This window comes from Puma concolor, chromosome D1, assembly GCF_028749965.1.
Source record: "Puma concolor isolate L17-30 chromosome D1, mPumCon1.1.hap2, whole genome shotgun sequence".
Classification (NCBI taxonomy): domain Eukaryota; kingdom Metazoa; phylum Chordata; class Mammalia; order Carnivora; family Felidae; genus Puma; species Puma concolor.
In genome coordinates this window covers 101,749,544-101,775,337 of record NC_141676.1, presented here as the reverse complement: position 1 = coordinate 101,775,337, position 25,794 = coordinate 101,749,544, and the positions used below count along the sequence as shown (strand labels likewise).

Genomic DNA, 25,794 nt, shown 5'->3' with positions numbered 1-25,794 from the left:
TTTTCATTTGGGCGATTCATTTTTTATCTTGTAATCAAAAATTTTCTCTCTCATCAACGTTGCAGTGCCCTTTAGTCCACCAGCAATATTTTTCAGTATCCCCTAAAAATCTAGAAATTAGAAATGAGTATAAAAGCTATTCTCTTTTCCACAAATCTTTGAAGCCAAAGGAATATAGCGAGAAGAAAGGAGGAAGTGGTGGGGGCAGGGGTGGGGGCTTACCTGCTTCCTAGTAAAAGCCCCTTGAAAGCCAACTATAGCAGGATGACAAATGTTTTGGGGAGCTGTGTGTGGGAGTTGGGGCCTCATTGTTGCTCTTTTCTCTGTCTTGTTCAGAATCAATCAGAAAGCAACATTTAAGTTTTGGTCATCCTCGTTCTCCCTTTTCCCTCTGCCCACTGGCCTGCAGGGATAGAGGCCATGCAGACCAACGGGAAAGGCCTCGAATACAGTGAGTAGAGCTGGGACAGTCGCTTTTCAGGAGTTGACTTTAAAAATAGAGCTATATAATACATATTTTTTACAAGCAAGAAGCTGTTGTCAAGATTTTTTTTTCCCCACATTTAGAGTTAATAGTTTCAGGGTAGAAAGGAAGTAGCTATAAAAAGAAAAGTAAGTACAAGTTAAAAAAAAATAGGACATTGGGACCTCGTAATGGAGGGGTTGAGTTTTATGCCCTGGAAAGAGCTGGGAAAAGGCCAGTTTTCCCCAACATGGGAAGAAATTACAAAACAGAATGTGGCATTTTCATTACACGGTAGCAGTTCTGGAAGTTTATTTACACAGTAAGTTCCGAGCTGGAAACGGACAGTCTCCAGTCTTCCTGACCGTCTTTGTGGTGAGGGGGTGTTCCCAGTCAGCCAAAGCAGCACCAAGTGCAAGGGGAATGAAGAGAACCCAGATAAAGAACTGTGATTCAGTATTCTTGTTTTATTGGTTTATGGCTTGTGGGCAGCTGGCCGAGGCCAGGATCTCCAGAGGCCCTCCTTGTGTTTCCCTTTCCCTCATCAGGTAATTCCACACTCGGCGGGTCCCACACCTGGAAGCAGTGTGTCGACAAGACAGCAGTAGGACCCAGTGGGTGAACCAGGGGAACTCAGGTCTTCCCATTAACACTGGTATCATAGTCGACTGTGTTAGAACTGATAGGAAATGAACTCGGTCCCCACTACCTAGCCCAAGAACCAGCCTGGGTCCCCAAGTGCTATTATTAGGAGTGGGGGCATAGAGAGGAGGATAGGGGCGGAGGATGGCCTCCGGGAGCGGCTCCGGGGGTGAAGGAAGTGAGGAAGCCTGGAGGCTGCCAGCCTTTTCCCAGCAGCCTTGTTACTGAAGGCAGTAATGCTAGAGCCAGACAGCTCTGTGTTTGTGACACCAGGTATATAATGCTAGTGCCACTGTCGGCCGCCTCAGCCAGGTTCACGGAGGGGACACCAGAGAGGGAGACAAGGCAACGAAACTGCTCTGTATCACGTGGAGCTCTTACTACTACTTTACAGCTGAACGGAAGAAGTCCAGGCAGAGGCGTAGGGCGTCCACCCTGTACCTGTTGAATGAATCTCGAGGGTTCTGCTTTCAAGGGTGAAGAGAGGTCTCCTGCCCATCCCTCTCGGCACCTCAGTTGCAGAGCTCCAGAGGGGTAGGGGTCTGGGGAGGGAGCGAACATGGAGGGGGAAGACGAAGCCCGGCCCTGCTATGTTTGCTGTGTTCCAATTGCTGTCTTGTAGGGCACCTGGGCCTGAGGGGGGCTGGGAAAGGTGAGTGGTACCCGTCACATGTGGAGTAGAGGGTTCAGGTAGAGACGAGTGGAATGAATAAGGTAGAAATTCATTTGTTAGATGGGACTTCTTAGTGGGCACTTTTCATTTCAGAGCGTTAAAAAGAGCTTTTCGGCTAGGTGAGCCCTTCTTCCCAACTCGCTTCTGGTCAGGCTACAACCACAGAAAGGAAAACGTTGGGTAGCAACACCCATCTTGCAAGATGGCCTTCTGTCTTGGAGATGCAGTCTGAAGCTGGGACTGGCGAGCGGCCGTGGTTCTGCCTTTTCTAGCTCTGATCCCAGCTGCTCCCTGTCTTTTGCGCTCCCCTCGTCTCCTCTTCCACCCGCCCCCGTTTGTACAAATACTCAGTCTAATTACATTTTTGTTTAATTCAAGAGGCAATCTTTGTACCAATGTGAGGCTCGTTTATACAGTCCCTATCACTAAAGCAAATAGCAGACTGTGCATCCGTTCCTACTGACTTTGGCCAGCAGGGAAGCAAGAGTGGCCCTTTCTCTGCCAGGGCACCGCAGACAGACACACACTGGGGCGACTCGGCTGTGATGCCACTACTTCTGGAACTAAGAAAAGAAGAATACTTTGGGTTGGAGAATCCAGAGGAATGGTGGGCAGAGGTTCAAGGCTGAAGTGTCAAGCAGCAGAATTTCCCAACTCGGGCTCGAGGTGACCGAGAATGATCCCGCCACCAGAGTACTGCTTTCTTCCCTCTCCTGTTTCCTGCAGGTGCAATCCCTGTAACCCACCTTGCCAGCTTTCCCTCCTCTGTCAAGGCAGAGGCATTTGGTGGGCAGGGGAGGGTCTTGAGGTGTTCTGGCCACCGGTGCCATCTGCGTCTCCTGCTTGTGACCAAAGTGAACCACCAGATGTGGTCCAGGGGAATCTCTTGTCTTCCGCCCGTGGGCCTCCTCACTTCAACAGGGAGATGTCGTCCGCAAAGTCATCATGTTGATGGCGCAGGCAGCGGAGGCAGCGCCACTGGCACACCATGAGGCACAGTGGCAGCATGAAGAGGGCGCAGATGGCAGCCATGACGTAGGCTATGGTCATGAGGGTTGATTCATCTGTCTGTGGGATGTTGTAGCCACAGTCTTCCATGTCTGGGGTGACGAAAGGGCCTTCCACTGCTGCTGTCCTGAACTCATCATGCACTGGAGAAAGGGCACACGTCAGTGGGCGGCTCTCGTCGTCACAGAGCAGTTTAGCTTATACAACAAAAAGAACTTCCCGACAGGCCTTGAAATTAGCCCCTGAGAAGGCGCTAGCATCTCCTTGCCTGGAGGTATTTAGGGGCAAGACCGAAAGCCCTTGCTAGGGAGAGGCACGCCTCTCCTCCCCCCAGGCCAGTGGGAGCAACAGCCCTTTCCTGTATAAGCATGCGGTAGGAATGGCACCTAAAAGTCAGTCTTGTGAGTTGACCAAAAGGCCAGCCCCACGTATACCTGGTAGACTCACCTCTTTGGCCGATACCCACTTGAAAGACCTGGCCACCGATCCTCAAGTAGCCGGCATTCAAGCTCATCATGTAGCAGCTGACCAGGTCACTGTAGGCTCAGCCTGCTGCCCTTGGAGCGAGAGCTTCCCAAGGGCCCGAGGCAGCCCTTGCTGTTGCGGTCTGCAGCAGAGGTCACCGACCCAAGCAGGGCTCACTGTGCCGGGCAGCACAGAAAAAGCACAAGCACGCTAGCTTTTGCCCAACGTGTTGGCTCTGCCTTGAGGCAACTGTTACTACCTCCCAGGCTGACAGGGGCCCAGGTATCCTAACTGCTGGACAGCGAGAACACGGACAGACTGACCCCACCCTCCTGCCTGGCTCTTACCGTGACAAGCACTGACAGCAAAGCCAATTCGTTTCCGGGCCCGATCAAAGACCACGTAGAAGCCCTCCATGATCACAGCTCCCATAACCGTGCCCGTGGAGGACTGTGAGATGGCGAACTTGTAGCAGTCATCTTGGGACGTGGCCACGTCTTCCACTGGCCGCAGGTATTGCTGGGGACAAGCAAGCAAAGAGGGAGAGGCTGTCTTCCTCACTCCAGCCCTCTCCCAGCCTCTGCCTTCCAGGTATCTGTGCCCTCAGGCTGCTCCTCCCTCTGCCATCCCTGAGCTCTGCGTGCTCCGTTTCTGCAAGAGCCCTCTTCCATGGGACGCTCCTCTACTTGTTCTTCCACTTGCGAGAGGCCATGCCTGGTCCCTATCTCCCCGGCTGTACCGTGACCACTTCCTGGGCTGGGGGACATACCTGTGGAAGGATGGTGATGCGGAAGGACTGATTGGTGACCTCACCCATTAGGTAGAGGGAGATGACTGGGAAAATGTTCCAAGGGGTGGTGCCTGCTTGCCAGCACACCAGCTGTTCCCCCAGCCAAAACCCGTCCGGAAACTTCTCCGTCTATGTGGGCGAGAAAGGGATAGTGATGGGGAAACTGCCTTCTTCCAGCACCTCGCTTCTCCCGCTTTCACGTGACACTTCCCGGGCCCTAGATTTGCTTTTCTGTGGAATACCCGAGCTGGGGGAAGGCATGCTGAAACCCAAGAATCAGGGGAAGACGGAGGGAGGGCGAAGCCAACGCTTTGCACCAGGGGGACCGTGTGATGAGCCAACCGAGACCCGGGAAAGAGACTCGCTTTGAAGGCATTTAAGTACAAGGATCTAAAGGTAGACGACTTGGCTCTTGTTGAGACCTGTGACCTCCACGGACTTCCTCTGACACCACGTCATCTCTCGTACCCCTGCCCTTAGTCCCACTGACCGAGGAGGCTGCCTTGATGGATTTAACGGCGGCTTCAAACACCTTCTTGGGCAAACGAAGGTTGGTGGTGCCACTGTCCACGATGCTCTTGTCGTAGTTGTACTAGGACGGGGAGAGAGGGTTGGAAGAGTCAAAAGCCTTTCTTGATGCCAGGCCCTGGACAGAATTGGAAGGGTGAATCTGACTGCTGGGGGGACAGCCTGGCTTCGTACTTCTTAGGAGTAGATCCGTAGGCGAGTTGTTTAGCCTCTGTGCCTCAGTTTCCTCATCTTTAAAATGAGGATAATAATAGTACCTACCTCAAAGAGTTATTTTAAGGATTAAATTAACACATTTGAAGCGCTTAGAATTGTGCCCGGCACATAGGAAGTATCCAGTAAATACTAACTCTTGTTATCTTGGGTGGGGCAGACGTTCTCCAGATCTTGAAAATAAAAATGTCTTGTATAGTGCTTTTAACTTTTCGTAGTACTTTTATATCTGCTCTAATTTAACATCATTAAGGATCTAGATAAGGAAGACCCAAATGGTTTAGCTGTTATTTACTGAGTACTGCTATGTGCCGGGCCCTGGGAGAAACAATTTATCCATTTTTCTCTGTCTTCACCAGTCTTTGCAAAGCTGTTTTTCCCTCTGTTTTGCAGATGAGGGGACTGAAACGCAAAATAGTAACTTGCCTGAGGGCACATGGCTCGTAAAAGGCAAAGCTAGAGACCCAGGTTTTTCCAACTCCAAAGCTGGACTCTTCCACTTACATCATATGAAGCTGCCTCACCTACAACTTGCCCAAGGCCATCAAGCAAGGCGGTGACTAGAGTCCAGACATGCTCTTTCCCTTCTTAGACCATAATCCACATGGTCCCTGTGAAAGTGCCCTGCCAGTCCCTAGCCCCAAACTTCAGGTCCTGTCGTGTTACCGTTAAGCTCGCGACGGTTGTAGGCTCGGCCCCCAACCCTTTCTGCAGGTCCCCTGTACCCCTGCTCCGTCCTCCCAACCTCCTAACTCAGGGTCTGACCTCATGCTATGTTGCCTCCCCCTTACCTCTCCCTGGTCCCCCTGGTGTCGTTACCTCCTTGCAGTCCATCTTCAGATCCTGCCCGTTGATCTCCACCCGCACAATGATCACCTCGTAGTACCACTCCCGCCGGATGGGTGTGTACCAGAGGCTGCCCGTGTACAGTGAGTGGTCGATGCCCCCAATGATCTAGGGAGACAAGGAGGCAGGTACTCGTGTCCCGGCACAGAGGGACAGGGAGTTACCCAGAGACAAAGCAACGGGAGCAGAGATTCCCTGGGGGGGGGGGGGGGGGGGGGTGGTGGCAAGGCCCTTTACAGGCCACCTTTCTCACCTTCCTGCTTCTCATCAATTCATGTCCCAAAGTGATTTGTAGTTTCTTAAATGTGTTAAGAATGTGTCAGGGGAAGATGTTACAGGACTTTAAATTATTTGTTTCAGAATCTCGCAGCCCTCAATATAAAGTTATTTAAACCTAAACTGGCACAATAAATGTTAAATGAATGATTATTTGCTTCTCTTACAAGTTTTATTTTCTCTGCTTGTTGGAGATGGAGAACCATTCACCAGTTGTCCTAATTAATAGACTTTTAGACTCCTCACATCTCTGCCTTCTGATCATCAGACTAAATAAACTTAATTTGAGAGGTCTCATTTTCATTTCCTTTCAAGTTCCCTAACCATCTCATCCTTTCCAAGTTTACCATAGGCACCTGGAATCATTTCTGGACTAACGCAAGGAAGAAAAGGATGGAAAAAGAAAAACGGAGGTGGGGAATACAAAGAGGCTTCTCTTGGTTCTGAGTAGTGGAGCCCAAGAGTGTGGTGGAGCCTTAGAGGGAGGGGAGGCAGGCGGTGCCCACCCCTCTGCCCAGTGCCAGACTGCCCCTCTCCGAGGATCTACTCACCATGCTCCCTCCAACTGAGGCCAGCACTTCTGACTGGTTGAGGGGAAAGCCGGCACCACAGAGCTGCAGGGAGAAGAGGTTGGGAACGTGGGTCTGCTTTACCAGGGAGTCAAAGAACGGCTCCAGGGAGTCATCGGGCTGTGGAGACAAGGAGTGAATCCTCACACAGAGGCCCTAATGGAAAGAGGCCAGCTTCCTAAACTGGAAGGCCAAAGCAAAAACTTGGGGGATGTTCCTTGGGAAAGACTGTCTTGAAGTACTGAGATTTGGCAGAGAGAGGGTTAGCAAGAGACACTGGCAGTACAAACAGGAGAGATCTACAGAATCTTTGATCCCCACGTGCTTAACCCGTTTCAGATTTATGGGGCGGGGCGCTGTCTTATTCCTAAGATCTTGGGAGTCGGTAGAAACCAGAGCCTACTCTTGGACCTGTCACAGTATCCCTCGCTATAGTTCTGCCCTCTACAGGGACAAGATTCAGATGGCCACCCCATCCCTGTGTTAAGTAATCCTTCCAGCTGATTTGTTTCCCTCCCTCCGTCCTTTCCTCTGCTCTCCAAACCCGTCCCTCTGTGGCATGCAGGGAGTGACACACAGACACAGTACCCAGGGGTAGGCTTTGTTCCTCTCACCCTGGCAATTTCAGCATAGGCCAGCCCCAGGATGCCCTCCCAGTTGGAGCCATTGATGAAGAACTTGTCTGATTCAGTGATGGCAGCGATGTTGGCACGCACAGTGACGTTGGGGCCGTGGGGGATGCTCACCAGGTCGGTGCCCAGCTCTCCCTCCCACTTGCCCTGGGTGTAGGGCACATACACACCCTTCCGGAGGTCCCGGTACGTGCTGGACCTGTGGAAAGGAGGCAGAGATCTGTGGAGGCATGACCACAAGTGGCATAGGGATCCAGCATCTCCCCTACTCCCAGATGCCTCCCCTTACGTCCAAGGCATCGTACATAAGGTACTTTCAGACTGCTCAGCAGACCATCCCAGATCAATCACCCAGATCAGAATGGAAAGTAACCTTGCAAACAGATGACGGGAGCTATGACTGGGGCTCACTCTCCTGTCTCCATAGCTCATACCCCTAGATCTTGAGCTCAGGCCCTGTGAGGAACAAGCCTAGGCTTTGTGCATTGTGCCCGGTGCTGCTGAGGGACAGCTAGTGGGCATCTCTTCCCCCAGCCCCCAGCTCCATCAAGCTCCCAGAGAAAAGGAGCCTTTGACTCTTGCGGCCTTGGGACCCGGTGGTACCATCTGAGTGGTAGAGAACGTGCCAGGCGGGGTGAATGTGGAACCTCTCCGGCAAGTTCTTCCAAAGAAAGAATCGGCACAGCCCTCAGCAGAGCAGGTAAGTGAGTATTACACACCACTTGTGTGGAACGTGTTCATGAGCACGTGACACCTCCCCCTGTGTTTCATCACGCCACTACCCCAGCCTTGTGTACGTGCTGGAGGGCAGTGATGGGACTGGGACAAGGAGCGGGAATGAATTCCCTTTTGTGGATCCTGACCACGCCCTGTCACTGACTGCTGTCTTCAGACAGGGAGGTTAAAGGTGAAGGAGCCTAAGAAGGCAGAAGATGCCAAAGGTGGCTTTGGCATCTGCCTAGAAGTCCGAGAATAGGATTAAAGGCTCTGCTTACAGATTTACACACACAGAGATGCCTCAGACATTAGACGGCCTCTCGCCGCTTCTTGCTTTTGTGCTAAGGAGGCTCCCACATCATCCTTCTCTGCCTCTCACCTTAAAAACCCACATCGACCCTCCCTGCCACCAGCTAGCTACGTCCAGCCGCTGGAACTCTGGACGGTGCAGGGAGACATTATTATGGCTTTCAGTCCCTGATATGGGTCTGGGCAGTGGGGCTTATGGAAGGTTCTTCCTTCCCTCCCTTGAACCGTGCAGTACCACCAGGAGTAGCCCCCAGGGGGGAGCACAGTGAAGGGAGCTGTCACTGCAGCCTGCTCAGCCTGGACTGAGTGAGTCGGTGTTGCCAGAAACCTGAGAGCCACTGAAGGGACCGGGGTTGGGCAGGCTGGGATGACGTCTCCACGTCTCCCAATTCAGGCAGAGAGAAGAAGACTCTTGGGTTGGGAACTGGGGGGCTCCTCTGCTTCCTGCTTCCCTCCCCAAGGAGGCTGCCTTTGTCTCTGTACTGAAGCACTTCTTGGTGGTCCCTCGACCTCCCTTTTCCCAGAGTAAACCCCCTCACATCCCCCCTCTCCACTCCTCTCTCTTGGAAAGGTTCCGAGGAGCTCATCTTTCTCCCCAAAGCCCTCCCCTGACCCTTCTGGGCCCTGGATCGTTGGGAAGGGCTCTCTCTAGCTCTCCCCAGGACTCACAGCTGCCTCTGGTAGTAGCGGTGCAGGAAAGGGTGGGGGGAAGCCCCCACTGCAAAGTTACTGCTGCCCGTGTCCACCAGGATGTTGAGCTGTCAGAGAAAGGGGAGAGAAAGATGTCATCCACACGAGGCTCTGGGCTCGCCACCTCCTTTGTCCTTCACCCCACCGGCAATAGACTCTCCCTTTGGCAGGTCCCGGTGAAACTTCTACCATGGGGGACAGAACAGCCTGGCCCCTGCTACCACCATGACCACAGACGGAATATGGCCTCCTGTGCCATTCTCGGCATGGCCTCGTGTCTGCTCCTGCCTCCTCCGCGGCATCCTAACATTTTCTGTGTTGCCAGAGCCACATTATCTCTGGTTTTCATTCCTCTTGGTCTCTACTGTCAGACTGCCCTTACCCACTTCGTGTTCCTATCTGGTCGTGTCTGCAGAGCTTGCCCCTTCCCTCCTTTTCCAGTCCTCCTAGGGAGCAGATCACCCAGCAGGCCGGCTGGGCTCACATCCCCGTGCAGCCCAGAAATGCTATTCTAGGAGCTGGCACGGGCGAGGGAAGCTGCGGGGACCAGGACGGCGTGTTGGTGCCCACATGTTTCTGACCCTGCCTGCCAGAATGTGGCTCCCCAAGAAGGGCTCCCCTTCTGTCTCCGAGGTGACACAGGGCTAGGAGTCCTGCTATCAGAAATAGTAGGGAGCCAGGAGCCCACGCCGACGTCCCGGTAAAAACCCATCTTGTCAGGGCCCTGGGTTTTGGCTAAATGAATACAGACAGGTGTCTTCTTGGTGTGCAGCTCCTTCTAGTGTTTCTACTATTCTCAACCCTCCTTTCTCCTTTGGCGGCCTGATCCGTCCCTCAGTCAGTCCAGAGCCACATCTTGAATATCTTAACTGTATCCTCACAGGCAAAGAGAGGCCACGCCTCTGTCCTCAGAAGCACGGTTCCCCAAGAACTGACCCTCTTTTGCTGACTTTTCATGCCCATCTCCTCTTCTCCCCTGACCTCAGGGCTCTGTCATTCCCGTGTCCTCTCTCCTCAGTGCGGTGAAGTCAGCTGACCTCAGTTGTGGTGCAGGCTCTGACCTTGTCACCTTGGGCAAGTCCCCGTGCTCCTCTAGGCTTCAGAGTCCTCCTCTGCCAGATCCTCTGGCTCCTTCCTGCTCTCAGTGGTCCTTGTGGCTCCGCTGACTGCACCTCCCCAGCACCTGCTTAGGCCTCCTGGCCTCCCCGTGTCCCCAAAGACCCTTCTCTAGGGCTGTCTGTCCCCCCCCACCCCCCAACGCCCTCTGACCCTGCCTCCGCCCTCCTTCCCAGCCCCTTCTCCCCCCTGGTTCCCATTTCCCACCCCTGCCCTTCCTCCCCCACCTCTCCCCCGGCCCTCTCCAGGGTCTCCGGGCAGCCGCCACGGCCTCCAGATGCTGTGCTTTCAGAATCAATAGAGCTGGAGGCACAGCAGTTCCGATTTCAGTCAACCAGGTTAATGATTAAAAAGGCTTCTCCCACCTACTCCCTGGAGCCCCTCCCCCACCCGCCAGGACTCTGCTCCCAGGCACTAGGGTTGGCCTCATTCTTAGGGATCCCTATTATCACTGGGCCCCAAAGAAGGGTCCCCATAGCTGTGCAAGACAGGGCTCCCTGGAATGTGTGCCTGGCTGGCTCTAGGAAAACGGCCACCTGGGCTTTTCTTCCTGAGGTCCCAGCTGGTCCAGGCTTCCCCCTCTACTCTCCCCTCCTGAGAACCTCTCCCTCCCTAACCAGGAGGCCCAGTCACTCTTGTCCTTCTGGGCCCAGCCTTATCTCCCCATCTGAGGAAGGCCCCTCCCTTCCACCTCAAAGGGGGTCAAGCCCAGAGCCCGATGACCCCCACCCACTCCCACACTAGGAATTCGGGCCACCACAGCCCCGTCCGCCACCTGCTCTCCATCCGCCACAAAAAATGGGAAACCAGCATAAATGGCCGAGATTCCCTCCTGAGCAAACGTCCAACTATCTGCTCTTTGCCAAGTGCTCCTGGCTTCTGAGAGAAGCGGTTCTTGGTCCCGCCCTCCCAACATTTCTCACTCGAGCCCCAGAGCAGGCTCTCTCTCTTTCCTGCTCCCTGTGGAGGGCTCTCATGGGGCAGGCGCTTCAGGCAGCAAAGCCACCACCCGGGACGCAACAGGGCAGGTAAGGGCAGCCTGGAAGAGGCGGGTTGGAGCGAAGGGGTTTCCAGCGGTCACACCTCCAGAGCGAGGCCTAGCCTCTTACTGCCCGGGAACAGAGGCCGGGGCCGGCAGATGAGACCTCCCTGGCCCCCACAGCCAGCCACCGCCACCTGCCCGCCGCTGCGCCCACCTGTCCTTCCCCTCGGCTGCCCCTGCCCGGCTCCCTGCCTCTCCCTCAGGTACGTTCGCCCTCGTACAACCGCCCCAACCCCAGTCTGAGTTCTTCCCATTGGCATTTACAACTGCTGGAGTCTCTCCATTAAAAAAAAAAAAAAAACCTTCCTCAATCTCACATCCACCTCCAGCCACCATCCCCTCCCTCACAACCCAAGTTTGCAGCCAAGCTGTCTTCTTTCTTCACCTCCCACTCGTTCCTCAACCCATCCTAAAACGGGTCCTCCTCTGCCCCTCCCTCCACTACAGAACAGCCCTTACTACAGCCGGCAAAGGTTTCAAATACAAAAGACGTGTTTCACATCCGTTCCCATCTGACTGTGAGGACTTGCTTCTCCCTCCTAGACACACTCTTCCCTGCCACCCCATCCCGTGACTGTCCTCCCCATCTCTGACCACATCTCCTCTGGTCCGCTCGGCAGGCTCACTTCTCAAGGCTCGGGCTCCGGCCCTCTTCCTCTCAGGCCCTACCCTCCCTCTGCCATCTCCCCTGTGGCCACAGCTCCAAGTATCACCTCTGCCCCCGAGCTGATAGCCTGAAGCCCTTTCCTCCCCTTTGAGCTCCAGAAGCACATAAGCAACGTCCTCAAAGTCACCTCGAGTTCAGGATGTCTAAAACTGACCTTCCACGGTCCCACCCGTTTGTCTCTCCTCAGCCTTCCCCGTGTCAGTGGATGGCGTCACCATCCATCTGTTCTCTCCCTAAGTCAGCAACTGGGGGGGGGACATCCTAACACCTTCCTCTTCTTCACATCTCCATCCGATGCATCGAGTCCTGTCCAATTAACCTTCTCAAAAGTCTCTGGAATTTACTCATTTCTCGCCACCTCCCTTGCCACCCTTGGGCCAAGCTTTCATCACCTCATTCTGGAATATCACAATAGCTTCTCAACTGGTTTTGGCACATTTGCCCTGGACCTCTCCAACCTGTCTCTGCACTATGGCTAGGGTGGTCTTTTCCAAGTGCAGATTTGACTATGTGGCCCTCCCATGTCAATCGATTCCCTCTGCTATGAAAATTAAAAATGTAAGCTTTCACATTTCCTGCAGGGCCCTTCCTTGTCCGGCCCTGCCTGCACAGCCAGCCTCGTTTGTCCTGTACTTCCCAGCCCCTGGCCCGCTAGCTCATTGGAGGTCCTCCAACCAGCCATGGTCCTCCCCTCGAAGACAGACGCGAAGGTCCTTCACTGTGCCCAGACATCTTCCTTCTTGCTGGCAAGTCTGTCTAGTCATCTGTCATCCCGCAGTCCGAGCTCAAAGGGACTACCTCCTCGCGGGGAAAGACCAGGTCATTGTCTCTTATTAAAATGCCTCCCTAGAACGTGTCACTCTGTCACGTCACATTGAATCTCACCTCCCTTGTATCTAGTTTTTCAAAAAATCCCCATCGTGTCCCTAATGGGTATCACGGTACCTGGCAATAAGTAGTTCTTGAGTTAACGTTAAAGGAAAGAAAAGGGGAAAGAGCTCCTCTGTCCTGTTTTTTGGATGAAGGAGAGAGCCCTCAGTGGCTCCCCAGCTGTGGGTGTTTGTAGGTGTAGCTTGAGCTCAGACCCGTCTTCCTCTCACCGGCCCCCAGGTTTGACTTGGGACACAAGTGGTAGTAGCCTGGGGTCCTGGAGCCATCTCCTTCCCCAACCCTTGGGACAGGCTGACCCAGGAGTCTCTGTAGCTATTATGTTTTAGATTCCCAGGAGATCACAGCCTGGGGTCAGGGCTAGGTCACTGCCAATCACTTAACAAACAAATGCTCCCCCACCCCATCACCGGGGCCTCTGAGGGAAGGCAGCTTCATGGAAGTGCTAACAAGCCCCACAGGGAGAGGCACACCTGCCCATTTCACTCTGCAGGCCCGGCTCCCCAAGAGGAGTTTTCAGCAAAAGATCTTGGGTGATGAGATAGATACGGAGGAGCCGGTGGGTTGGTGAGTTCTGGGTAAAGCCGGTGAATTCTTTGTTCTCCAAATCTCACCTGTCTTGGCCCCAGCCCTCAGCAGACAGGGATAGCTTAGATTCTTCTGGATGAAAAGAGCCTTCGGAGGTCATCTGTCCATCAGCCTAGAGAGATTCTGAAAGGCCAACTCTGAAAGGTCTCTGGTTACTAAGATCTACAACCTGGTCTGGTAGTCTATCCCGGGGCCCTAGGAGGGGGCTTTAACTCGAATTCCTCCTATCAAAGAGGAAGTCTCTTTCCTTGTGTGTGTGGGCCTCTACTCTTGTCTAATAAGCCTTTTAGCAAAAGCTGGGATTGGAAGGCTTTCTCCCATTTTACAGAGAAGGAAACGGGCACCTGGAGTGAGTGGGCAATTTGACCCATCTAACACAATAAGCCACAAAGCTAGACAACAACCCGTTGGTTCTGACCAACTCCACGTCTGGTGTTTCATTTCTTGACCTTCCCGTCTTTCATTTGGAGAGGAAGTAGATGGTACATTGCTACACTGATCAATCACGCTTTCCTGTACCCATGTCTTTGTGTGATCCCCTCCGACATCGACTCGAGGCTTGGCCATGGGATTGCTGTAACCAGTGGAGCATCAGTAAGGGGGGAAAGCAGAGGCTCGATAAGGGCCTGTGCACTGGGGAATGTGCACCGGCCTCTTGGAATGCCTCCCTGATATTGTATGTGGAGAAGCTCCGTCTTGTCTCCTTGAAGATGAAAGACTTCATGGAGAGGGGGGTCCAGCAGGCCCAGCTTTGTCCGGCCCCCCGCTGACCCACCTGCTGAACGCAGCCACGTGAGTCCAGGTAAAACCTGGAGAAGAGCCACTAGCGAACCCATGGAATCCTGAAAAACAAAATGGCTCTTGTTTTCAGCCACCATGTTTTGGAGTAGTTTGTTACACCACATCAGATAACAGATCCACTATCTGAATTAAATCCCGAAAACCCCGTCCTCGGGGGCATCTCACCAACCATAGGTCAACCCCGATGAACATTTCTTGTCACCTGCCCCCCCCCCCCCCCGCCACCATGCTTCTCAAACGCATCATGATCTCAGATGCATGATGACCTCTGCACTTTCGCATATCCTGTTTCCTAGGCCTAGAACATTCTCTCCATGTTTTGTCTAACTTCTGTCTGTCTTTCAAGGCACAGTGTAAATATCCTTTCTCCCAAAGGTCTTGCCGTGATGCCCTCAGCCAAGGTAAGGCTCCTTCTCTTGCAGGTCCTCAGTAACACCGGTGCTTACTTGTATATCACTCATCTTATCTCATGTCTGCCTCCCACTATGAGCTCTGCACAAGGGTGGGGACCACTTCTGTATCCTTATTATCATATTCTTCCCTAGCTCTCAGCAGGTGCTCCATAATGACTTTTTTCCACAATGACAGTAATTGCCTCATTTCCTGTAGTTCTCTGTGACCCTACAGACTCTTGCTATTAATTCTCAGCCCCGGGGTCCTTGCAGGGGTGATTTCAGCCTGGTACCATGTATGGTGACAGTGACAGTGGATGCCCACTATATCCATGAAATTGACTAGATTATCTACCCAGGTTCTTAGAGCAATGGTAGTGACTTCAGGACTCGGTCCTAGACCTTTGAGTCAGCTTCGTCTGCTTTCCTGAGGGGACATTCCCAGACCCGAGCTTGCCCAAGGCTGAGAAAAGGGGGCAAGGAAGGACAAGAGGAGCCTAACGTCAGCAGCTGGCAGTGGCCGAGGGCCAACAGAGCGCACAGTTCCTGCCCCCAACCGAGTCCAGCGATTGGATCCTGTCCAGGTTCCCTCTGCCTTGACCAAATCAGCTGATCCACTGGAAATTCTTTCCCTAGACATACCCTTGCTTTCCATTTCTCTCTCCAGGCTAAAGCTGATAATCGATACCTGGGAGCAAGCAGCCTGCCTGGTACCACTTACCCTACCTTGGGCTGTTTTTTTGTTTTTTGTTTTTTTTTTTAAAGGAATCCAAAGATGGCTGGGTCACCCCAAACCTTATCTAGTGCACCTTTCTCCCTTTAGACAGGATGTTCCATTTCCCCCAGGGTCAAACCCAACTCAACTAATATTTATCAAGGCTTCCTATTCAGCGAGATGATGGATGTGAACGGTCAAAAAATGTACATGTCTGTTCTTAAAGAACAGATCTAAGACAATGGTTTTTCAAACTTTTTTTTTTTTTTTTTTTTTTTAAGCAGCGGAACTCTTTTCCAACTTTATGCAGGATCTCAATATGCCAAATAAAAAAAAATAAGAATTGTTCTTTGGGAGGGAGAGGTTTACTTCCTTTGTCCCTCTCACCTCCTGTGGTGGCTCTTGAAGCAGCTCTTGAACACCTCCAGCATCCACAGAACCCACCTGGAAACCCGCTGGTCTGGGAGGGATCATAGCAGCTATTGGCTACCTGCTTTTCATTGGCAGACAGTAAGTCCTTCCTACCGTCTAATCATGGCCTGCCCACAGGTGACAGTTGCTTTCATCTTCTCTTGGTCTGTCCTCAGTTGAAAATACAGCTGATCTCTGGCATAAGCCCACTTTGCTCCAGGGCACCTGGGTCATGCTCAGTACAGGCTTGTTTGTTTGAGCCATTGGGAGATGCTGTGGTTCACGCCTTGAGCTATTTGGCAAGAGCTCCACAGGCACTGGGAAAGAATTGGTGGGGTTCACCAGCCCCGAGAGGCCAATGCGGTCTGGACACGGGGGTTACAGCGGGCAGTAGAGAGAGTAGCCACAGGTTGGTACAGTCCAGGAGACCTGGTGAAAGAGGACAGGCTGGGGTGGCAGGGGCAGGGAGCTCCGTGGCTTTGTCAGAGTCTGTGGGGAAAAAGACCAAGGAGTCCTAGCTCCCCCATGTCAGCCCTTAAGACTACTGATTCACCATTCCCCTAGAGGGAGCACCTCCGCCCTCTCAGGAACCGCTGGCTGCAGCACCTGAGGATGTGGCAGAAGGGCATCAGTGAATGTTTCCCAGCCCTCTGGGCCCATCCTGCCAGAGGCGGCTCAGGGCAGTTCTAGGACCAGGAAAATGGTCTGGCTCCCGCCTAGAATTCTCCACTGCCCAGGCCCCCAAGAGACATGTTCCCAGCAGAGAAGATAGTTGTCTGGTAGGGGAGCTTCCCTGAGACATGTTTCTCTTCCTGGATTTGCAACCAGAATTTTCTGCTTAGATCTTTTTTGGAGGCACCCAAGAAGGGTTCCTGACAGTCTTTCCCCTACCCCCCACCTGCAGCTAAACTCTTTCTTTCCTGACCTGGGGAGGCAGAGGAGGAGAAGTGTGTGAAATGAGTGTGAGGGTCCTAGCAAAGCCCTCTTATGCAACCTGAAGCCAGTTGTGGTCTCAGGGACTGGGTGGAAACTTAGAAGTAGGATCTTGTCTAATCTTGCCTTGTCTAATTTGGATGGTGGTTCTTTGAGACCAATGTTTTTCAACCTTTTTAGTACTGGAAGGAAGGAAGGAAGAAAGGAAGGAAGGAAGGAAGGAAGGAAGGAAGGAAGGAAGATGGAGGAAGGAGGAAGGGAAGGATTGTTCTGGAATTCCACTGTATAAAACCAAGAAAAGCTCATTTAGGAGCAGGGAGAAGGGGGGAGGGTTTGGTGATGGGAGGGGTGAAAGTTCCAAAGTCTTTACCTCTTACCTTTCTCCTAACCTTCTCCTTCATCCTTGAGTCCCTTTATAGAATCTCACAAATCACAGTTTGAAAACCATTTTAGGGAGGGGAGGTGGAAAACCATTTGACCCTTCTTGGTTTCTGAGACCCTGAACCCTCATAGTTTTCTACTTCTCTGATCTCTATTTCTATTGCTCCCTCGAGCCCCAGTCTACGTTCAATAGTCTTGTCCTAGTCGTTTCCCTCCCCCCTTTTCCCTCCGTTGTCTCAAAGAACAAGTTTGCTAACTTGGCTTCCAGACCACCTCTCTGCAGGTGACTCCTGAGTCTACCCGTCCGGTCATAACCCCTCACCCGGTTTCCAGATCCCCATGCTCAGCTGGTTGCTAGATTCATCAATAAGAATGGTCTACCGGCATCTCGGAGGCAACCACACGTCTTAGACTGGAGAACACTGGAAAGAACCCAGGATTTGGACTTGGAGTCCAAAGACCTGGATTTGAAACTTGGCTCTGTTTTCCTTAGCGGAGTCTCTTTGGACAAACCACTTAGTCTGTCTGAGCCTTAGTTTCCTCACCCCCCAAATGGACATGCTAGTACTTCTCCCTTGCAATTAAAGCAGGATCATAAACGTGGAATTTTGATGAACTATATTGTGCTTTAAAGTTTGCTCCTTTTGCTGTGTTCCCTGATGCCACAGAGAGGTCACAGGGAAGGGAATCTCGTCTCTTCCCTCTCCCTCCCCGGGAGCAGAGAACACCTGCTTGAACTGACACGTGCATGCTGGATCTCTCAGGACTTCTTTCTATCCTTGCTGCCACCGGCGTCTTTCAGGCCCTCGTGTCTGACTGAGGGCCTTGCCTCAGGCTCTAGACTATCCCGCTATGCTCCACACTGGAGCTGTTTTCCTAGAACCCACACCACACTGGACCACTCCCCTTCTCATATACTCAGAAGGACTCCCGACTGCCTGCAAAGCACCACCCAACCTCCACTCAGCCTCACAGCACCCCTGCCATACAACTTTCAGCTTCTCGGCCCAGCTCATCGCCTCTCTCCATGAAGCGTCCCCCCCACCCACCCCCCGCCACCCCATCTCCAAATAGCAAAGCTTTCTCATCTTTCTAGGCCATACTCAAATGCTCCCTTTTCCAGCAAGCCTTTCCCAACACCCTGTCAGTAGTAGCCGCTTCTTCCTTTGCACCTTCTATGCCTCCCTGTTCTTCTCTTTGTACCAAATGCGTTCAGTCTCGTATGCTGTTTAGCTGTTTATATGTCTGTGTCTCACACTGGATTGCAAGTTCTCCAAGGGCTAAGACCATGACATTATTTTTCTCTTCTGCTCACAGTAGGTGCTCAAGAAACATTTGTTAAACTGCACTGACTACCACCAGATCTCAGTCCTCACAAGTATTATCCTGGGCTTGGACACTGATGCTCATCCCATTGTAATGAGATGATATCCTTTCACTTAAGCGAAAAGGATGAATGGGCTTCTTTCTCCACAGGCTCCTGTTCTGCACTTATAAGCACCCATCAAGAGTTCTATTAGTCTGTCCTACACTTTATTCACTCACTCAATGTTTTTTAGGTGCGTGTTCTGAATCTGGCACTATCATAGATATTAGATAAGAGAAATAAGACATTGCAAAAAAAATTTTTTTTTTCCAGAAGACCTTGTCCTCAAGAGCTTGATGTTCTAAGAGGGAAACAAACACAAAAACGCCATAATATGTTCTTATAAGTGTAACGAGGGAGACAGGAGAGGGTGTCCCGGCAGAATGAAAAGAAATGGTTGTGCTAAGCCCTCTCTTCTCCCCCAGGATACCCGGCCAGGTGGTATGGCAGAGTAGAAAGATCCAGGTGAGAGAGGGTCTCAGCTTACTGGCCTGTCTTCTGGCCAATTGTTTAAATTTTCAGTCCCCATTTCTTTTGCTGGAACCTGTGAGTGATAGGACCATTTTTATATATTGCCGGAAGGACTGTCAAGAAGAAAATAACCTATACAGAATATATTTGAAAACTTTACATAAACTACAACCATAAAGACAAGTGTACATTTGTCCACCATTACTGAATAAACCAGCCCCTCCTGCCCACCTTCCTGGTCCCTCAAATGGTCTCGTATCCTCCCAGATCAGAATCCTGAAATCACCCCTGATGTCTTCTTCCTCACCCTTCATGCCAGTGTCACCAAGTCCTGTCCGGCTGTCCTGGAATGTCCCTGCATCCTGGTCTTCTCTTCCCTTTCCACCTTATCATGGCCACATGCTGCCCTTGCCACAGTGCCTCACACCCAGACTGTTGTGACAGAGCCTCCTGCCCTTGTACCTCTCAGTTCTATTCTTCCTAAAATTCAGATGTCTCTTCCTAAAAGATTGCTTTTTCTATGTCATTCCCCTGTACAAATAAACTCAAGCTTCCCCCTATATCTGCAGACTGAAGTCTGAACCTTATAGCTTCATGTTGAAGGCTTTTGGCAATTCGGCTCTATCCTGTTTACCCAAACCTGTAGCATTAACCAGACTGGCTTTCTCACTGCCTCCTGAACAAACATGCATGAGCCCAGACACACGTCTCATTTTCTCATTCGTTGCGGCTTCTTCTGGTCTCAGGGACCCAGGCTAAGGATGGGAAGAAGTGGACATTCAAGTTAAGTGCAGTTACAGTTGTGTGGGACAGGTACCATTTCCCCACCGGGAACAGCTTCCCCTCTCCTAGCCATCCTTCAAGACCATGCTCACAGCACACCTCCTCCAGGAGGCTTTCCTTGATTTTACCTCCTGAACACCTAAAGCACTCACTCTTCGAACTGCTGCGGATCAGTGCTTCTCGAGCTTGAGCCAGGGCCCCTGAAATTCCAACTCAGTAAGTCTGGGGTGGGACCCGAGAAGTTATGTTTGTAATAGGCTCTGGTGGCAAAGGTGTCAGTGCTGCTTTGAATTACCTTGTACTGGCACTTACGCTTTTACGCTCTATACTCCTCGTGGGCAGCAAACCTATCCCCTGTCTCCCTGAGGATCAGCTCTCAACCCCCCACCTAATCACCTGGCATACGGAAAGTGCTCCCCAAGTCCCACTTCTCCTTGTTCAGAGCACCCCGCCAACCACATTCTCATCTGCTCACAACAGCCCCACCAGGCGAGGGGAAAGGGCCTCCTTCTCGAAACTGCCGGGGAGGGAATCAAAGTCACCACAGAGCACAGACCGGCTGGCATTGGCTCGTGTTCACAGCCATAGGGCAACCCAGAGTCTCTCTAACTGTGGGCTCTCCGGCAATGGTTCCTTGGGCCGGTGTTCAACTGTAGGCCCACCTTCCCTTTCTAGGAAGGAGCGGGAAGGAACTGACATTCGTCGGGCAATTACTCTCTGCCAATTTCTGGACTGGGGGATGTACACACTATCTCAGGGGGCCGGGGAAGTACAGTAACTGGTCCCTCAGTCCTATGTGTGTAAAATATGGTGGCCCAGAGCTCCCAAGTTCTTGTGCTTCCTTGCATGGCACAGAAGAGAGAGATGTGGCCAGAGAAGTTAGCAGAAAGTGACTTCTATTTACTGGAGGTCACCTGGGTCTGCGTGCATTGTCCAGGGTGATTTCCCCTACAAGGTCCCATTTAACCCTTGCAAAGGGGATCTCCTTTCACCTGTTTTGAAGAACAAGGTAATAGCCTCAGAGAGGTTGCTTAATTTGCCCCAGGACACACAGCTGAGAAAAGGAAAGGCTGCAGGCTGTACAGCTGGAATTCCTGGTCTGTCTGGTGGATCCAAAGCCCCCTCCGTCGTGTGTCCAAGCCCCAGGCTGTAACAGGGCTTGCACAGCGTATCAGTAGCAGATCAGGGAGTGGGTTGCAGGTCTCTACACCCCCCCTGCTACCTGAGAGTACCTGCCCAGGCTGCTAGGGGCCTATCCTCACACGGATTTGAGACTGTTTCTGGGGAAGTTATCATGCACCGGAAAGAGAAGGGGTCCGTAGGGGAGACCGGAGCCTTGGATGAGCTGGGGAGGTAGGAGGTAGGCCTGGGTGGCAGGGACCTAGGAAGAATTGCTTCCATCAGGTAACTGGGGGGCAGAGGTTTGCGTCTCTCCCAGATCCAGTGTAAGAGCTGTCTGAGAAGTTCAAGAGAAGTGTGGCTGTTCCCTCTAAACACACTCCCACCTTCACGGACCCTCCCAAGGACAGGCCTCCCGACAACGGATCCCACAGATCTGTGGCGGGGGGGGGGGGGGGGGGGGGGTTGCCTCACAGAAATGTGCAGGCTCGGATTCAAGGTGACACACACCAGCACATGCAGAACCATCCCGCCACCCGTGCCCAGGCCCACCCCCGGAGGAGGCAAATGTGCACAGAGGGCAGCAGCCACGACACCCCACCCACACAGGCACAGAGGGTGCAACCTCCCCCAGCCACCTTGGAGGTGCCGCGAAAGGACTGGAAGGATGGGGAGAGCTGGCAGTGTTTTCTCCACCGCCACCAGGCTGCCTTCACCCCTCCTCCCGCGCCTATCAGCTTGTGGAAGGAGTGTCATTCTTAGAAGGGGGCTCTGGCTCCAGGGCTGAGGTTTGTCCTTTCCCCTGGCTCGGTTCAGTCCCCTCTGGCCTGTGCTGCGCGCGCGCCCGCGTGGCTTTAGGGGGAGGAGGAGGGACCGGAGTGCAGGAAGCACAGGGGGAAGGGGAGGGAGGGCCCGGGGAAGCCAGAGTCTGTCTGGGGTTTCTGAGCTGGAGTGGCAGTCAGGAGGAGCTGGGAAACCCCGCTTTGCTGTCCCTGTGGCTGCCCAGACTTTGGGAGCAAGGGGTTTATTCAGCTCGTGTCAGGGTTCTTGGGTCCTCAAGGTGCTGGGAATCATGATCAGAACCCCAGGTTCCCAGAATACCAGAGGAGGGGAGAGGGTTGGGTGACCAAGATCCAGAGTGCTGGGGTGGGGAGACTCAGGCTTGGCAGGGCTGACACCTGTTCACAGCGTCCCTATTGCCTGGACCCTTCCCCGGGCCAGCCCCCCCTCCCCGCCCCCGAGTCTTTCTCTTGCCCCAAATCCTTACTGAGGGGTGTGCATGTGGGATTGGGGGCGAGGGGAAGACAGTCAGATGAGGGAGCCCGGGGAAGCCTGTGAGGGGAAGGGAGGTGGGAAAGGGGAACTTCGGGGTGACTGCTGCCAATAGGATCCCAGAGGGAATATCTGGGGGGAGGTCCCTCCTGCCCACACCATCCGGCCCATTTTAGCGGGGCCGGCATGCTGCACCCCCCTCTCTCCCCTCTGCTCCTGCAGGGAGGAGGGGAGGGCTGGCCTGGAGACCTTACCGTCTGTGGGGGGCTGCCCACGGTCATCTCCACGTAGTAGCCCTGACCGGACTTGCCCCTCAGGTTGTCCACCATCTCCACAAAGCTGCCCCTCCGGCCCGGCTCCTCTTGTTCCTCGTCGGTCTCCCGGGGCAGCCGCAGCCCCAGGGGGGCCCCCCCTAGCCCGCTTCGCAGGGGCAGCCGGATGCCAGGCTGGGTGCAGTGGGCAGGCAGCATTCCCGAGCTCATCCACAGCAGGAGCCAGGGCAGTGTTTGGGCCATGGTGGGCCTGGCCTTTGGGGCCCTCTGGGCTCACCCTGGGACCACGTCCGGCTCTGTTGCCTGCCCCCAACTCTGGGTGCTGGTGGTGGCTGCTCAGGAGAGTGAGCTGCGAGGCATCGGGGCTCCAGAGCCTGCAGGCCCCTCGGCCGGCCCCCCCGGTGCCGTGTGTGGGGGGATCGGGCAGGAGAAATCCGCAGACGGAGAGAGGAGGAGACGGATCCGAAGCCGGCTACATCTGGCCAGCGGCGCCCAGCCTCAGCAGAGGTCTGGGAGAGGACGGCTCAGGCTCGGCGGGAGGCGGGGAGGGGCGGGCATGGCAGGTCGGCGGCCCCTGGCTTCTCGGTCCTCCCCCTGGGTGGGCGGCGGGGCAAGGCTCAGGGGGCTCCGGGGGCGCCCGCAGCTGCGTGTGCTGCTCAGGCCACCATAATCCGGCTCTCAGCTCCCAGGCAGCCCGGGGAGGCGGAAAGACTTGTGGCGGCGGCTGTCAAAGCCAAAGGGTTTTCATTCTTCCCTGGGACCGCTGGGAAGTGTAGTCTTCCCATGGCTGGCAGCCCAGCTTCCGGGGTTGGTGAGGGGTCTGGGATGCCCTCTGCCGAGATGGAGTCCACCCTGCAGGACCCTGGCAAGGCGGGCCGGGCCATCTCGAGAGAGCGAGAGCGGCGGCAGACTTCGCAGTCCGTCAGTCCTTCATTCTGAATTTATTGAGCGCCCACTGCATGCCAGACGTTCTTCCAGGCACTGGGGCTACACAGAGAAATAAAATGCACGTGCACCATACAAACTGATGTGGCATTAATGAATAGGGATTTGGGGGGTACCTCTGGGGGATCTGGGTGACTCAGTGGGAGGAGGTGGAGTTTGATTCGCACTGTAAAGAACGGGTGGGATTTCCACAGGCAGATATTGCGGGAGAAAGAGGAAGGGGGGCAGACGGATATTCTAGGCAGCCAGCTGCATAAACAAGGTCCAAAGGGGAAAGCCCAGGGGCACTTTGTCCCCACTGGAGCCTGCAGTCTGTGGTCTTCTCTCACCTGAATCTTGTTGTGCCTTTCATACTCTACCTGCCCTCACCTCCACCCCAGAGGCTGTGAATCCCCAAGATCCTCCTCATTTCTGTGCTGTCAGTCAGACTCAGGGTAAATGGCCACTGTCAGCTTCCAAGTGTTACCGCTCCAAGGGGTGTCTGTATACTGACTGGTCAGAGCCGAAAACAAAAATCTTCATAGCCCTGATAGCTTCATGGAGAAAAGCTATGTGATTACATCAACATATTATTTAACAAGTGTGGAAAGCTGTTGTTAAAATTCAGTAGTTCTGATAAAAGCGAAGGTGGAACTTCTTAAACACGATGACAGAAAATCGTAGAAAACATGAGAGGGACGGGCTGAAACTATCCGCGTCAAAGGCAGGTGTAGCAAAGGGAAGGTCCCTATCACTATTCTTCTCCCACATAGTTTTAGATCAGCCTAGCTAATTGAATAAGATGAGAAAATGAAACACATTCTGTAAATATTAGAAAGCAGGCAGGGTGCAGCAGTCCCCGGAGACGCCTGATGGTCTGTTTGATCGAGTGTGCCAGGGACAGCTTACACCTGGGATGGACTGCAGAACAGCAGGTACCCGACTTGGAAGTCCAAGTCGAACGTAGAAGGACAGCCTTACTGAGCAACCAAGAGTCAGCTGTGTCCAAGGCGATCTCAGCAGCAGCAAGTCCCTGTGATGGTTTTCCAGGGGGAACCGAGACTGGCATTCTTAGCCGAGACACCAAGAGGTGGTTAAACCAGTGCTGGAAAATCCAGGGAGCTGATTTCCAAGTGAAAAGCCAGGCTCCATCTACTGTTTGAAGCTTCCGCCCCAAGCTTGCGTTGTTTGTAAGAGGACCTGCATCACACCTTGATCCGTAGCCTTCCTTTAGGTCTTAAGGATCCTGAAACGCTACCACAGACATTGGATTTGGTGGAACAGCAGCCACGACTGAGGGGAAGAGCAGCAAGATGCTGCAGCACATTGACTACGGAACGAGACGTATCCTGCAAGGTGGCCAAATCCTCACTGGCACCTGTAAGGCTTTTGACGAGCATATGAACTTGATCCTCTGTGATTGTGATGAATTCGGGAAGATCAAGCCAAGGAATGTGAGGCAGCCAGACCATGAAGACAAGCGGGTTTGGGGTCCAGTTTTGCTCCAGGGGGAGAACTTGGTTTCCATGACTGGGGAAAGACCCGAAGATACTGGCCCTGCTCGGGTACCACTTGCTGGACTTGCAGGAGGCCCTGGGGCTGGCAGGGCAGCGGGCAGAAGAGTGCCAGCTGGTGTTCCAATTCCCCGGGGCTCCTGCTGGATTAGCAGGTGCTGTCTGAGGGGTTGGGGGCCATCCCAACAGGAAATGGCCCCACAGGGAAGAGGCGCTGTGGCAGCTTCTACAGTTGCTGCTGCTGCCAGCATTGCTGGAGCCTCAACTCCATGCCCACCAAGATGAGGGATCCCACCCACGCGTGTGGGCTGAACACCACCCCCTCCACGTATTGAGGCTCCTCCTCCTGGTGTGACGCCACCTGTGGGCCCACCGGTTGGGTCTCTCCCCCGCTTGAAGGTTGCCAACAGGCATGCCTTGTCCAGGAAGGAGACCCCCCTCTACCAGAAATTAGAGGTGCACCCCCCCCCCGAGGAATGTATCCGCCAAGATCCTGGGATGCCGTTGACCCTTCTTAAGTCACTTTTCTCCCTGCAGTTCGTCTTGTGAAACAGTGTACAGTGTTTTGGGAGCTTTCGTTCCCTTGTTGCTGCATTAATATTGGTTAATAAAATCACAGAGCAATTTAAAAACATATAGGAAAGCAAAGGAATGTTTGTTTGCAGATTATATGATATGAACAGGGAATCCTAACCAACAGGGTCATTGGACGCATGTTTGAAAAGAAAAGTCAATTTAGGGGCATCTGAATGCCTCAGTCGGTTAGGTTGAGTGTTTGACTTCAGCTCAAACCACGATCTCCCTGTTTGTGAATTCGAACCCACCTCAGACTCACTGCTGTCAGCGCCGAGCCTGCTTCAGATCCTCTGCCCCCTCTCCCTCCCCCTCCCCCACTATCAAAAATAAACAACTATTAAAAAATAAGTAAATAAAAATCATTTAAAAATCAGGAGATCAATGCATGTGTGGGAATTCTGTATATGATAAAGATGACATTCATCTCAAAAGGAGATAGATCTGTTATTCAATAACTGTTTGGGGGACAATTGGCTATCCATTTAGAAGGAAAGAAAACTAAATCTCTATCTCATGTAAAAATAAACTTCAGATAGATCAAATGGCTTAACATGAAAAATAAAACTACAGAAAAAAATAGAGGAGTATTTAATAATTTTATGTTAGCAAAGGTGTAACAAAACTCAGTTTTGTTTTATTTTAATGGGCAGGCTTGGCTACTTAAATTTGTTTTTTTCGTGTTTATTTTTGAAAGAGAGAGAGAGGGAGACAATGAGAACTAGTAGTAGAGGGGAAGAGGGAG

The 25,794-nt window shown here is 53.0% G+C and overlaps 1 protein-coding gene and 2 pseudogenes across 1 annotated transcript; 2 read left to right on the top strand and 1 right to left on the bottom strand.

Moving 5' to 3' along the window:
- Positions 1–744: 744 nt before the first annotated feature.
- Positions 745–22,791, bottom strand: BACE1 (beta-secretase 1). Its single transcript, XM_025927902.2, has 9 exons — positions 22,021–22,791; positions 8,801–8,889; positions 7,088–7,304; positions 6,456–6,593; positions 5,602–5,736; positions 4,532–4,633; positions 4,021–4,170; positions 3,599–3,770; positions 745–2,929 (listed from the first exon to the last, which is right to left on the bottom strand). The coding sequence occupies exons 1-9, from the start codon at positions 22,279–22,281 to the stop codon at positions 2,688–2,690; spliced, it is 1,506 nt and encodes a 501-aa protein (XP_025783687.1). The 5' UTR covers positions 22,282–22,791; the 3' UTR covers positions 745–2,687.
- A 1,043-nt stretch (positions 22,792–23,834) lies between these two features.
- On the top strand, positions 23,835–24,060 carry LOC112865858 (SNRPN upstream reading frame protein pseudogene; annotated as a pseudogene).
- A 206-nt stretch (positions 24,061–24,266) lies between these two features.
- LOC112865857 (small nuclear ribonucleoprotein-associated protein N pseudogene) lies at positions 24,267–24,994 on the top strand (annotated as a pseudogene).
- Positions 24,995–25,794: the final 800 nt, after the last annotated feature.

What these genes read in the sequence shown, in the direction of transcription:
- BACE1 (XM_025927902.2), bottom strand. Translation starts at nt 22,281, where the DNA reads ATGGCCCAAACACTGCCCTGGCTCCTGCTGTGGATGAGCTCGGGAATG. An exon ending in CCTATGCTGAAATTGCCAGG is followed by an intron (nt 6,594 to 7,087) that starts GTGAGAGGAACA and finishes TTGTCTCCACAG; the next exon opens with CCCGATGACTCCCTGGAGCC. An exon ending in GCATCACCATCCTTCCACAG is followed by an intron (nt 3,771 to 4,020) that starts GTATGTCCCCCA and finishes GCTTGTCCCCAG; the next exon opens with CAATACCTGCGGCCAGTGGA.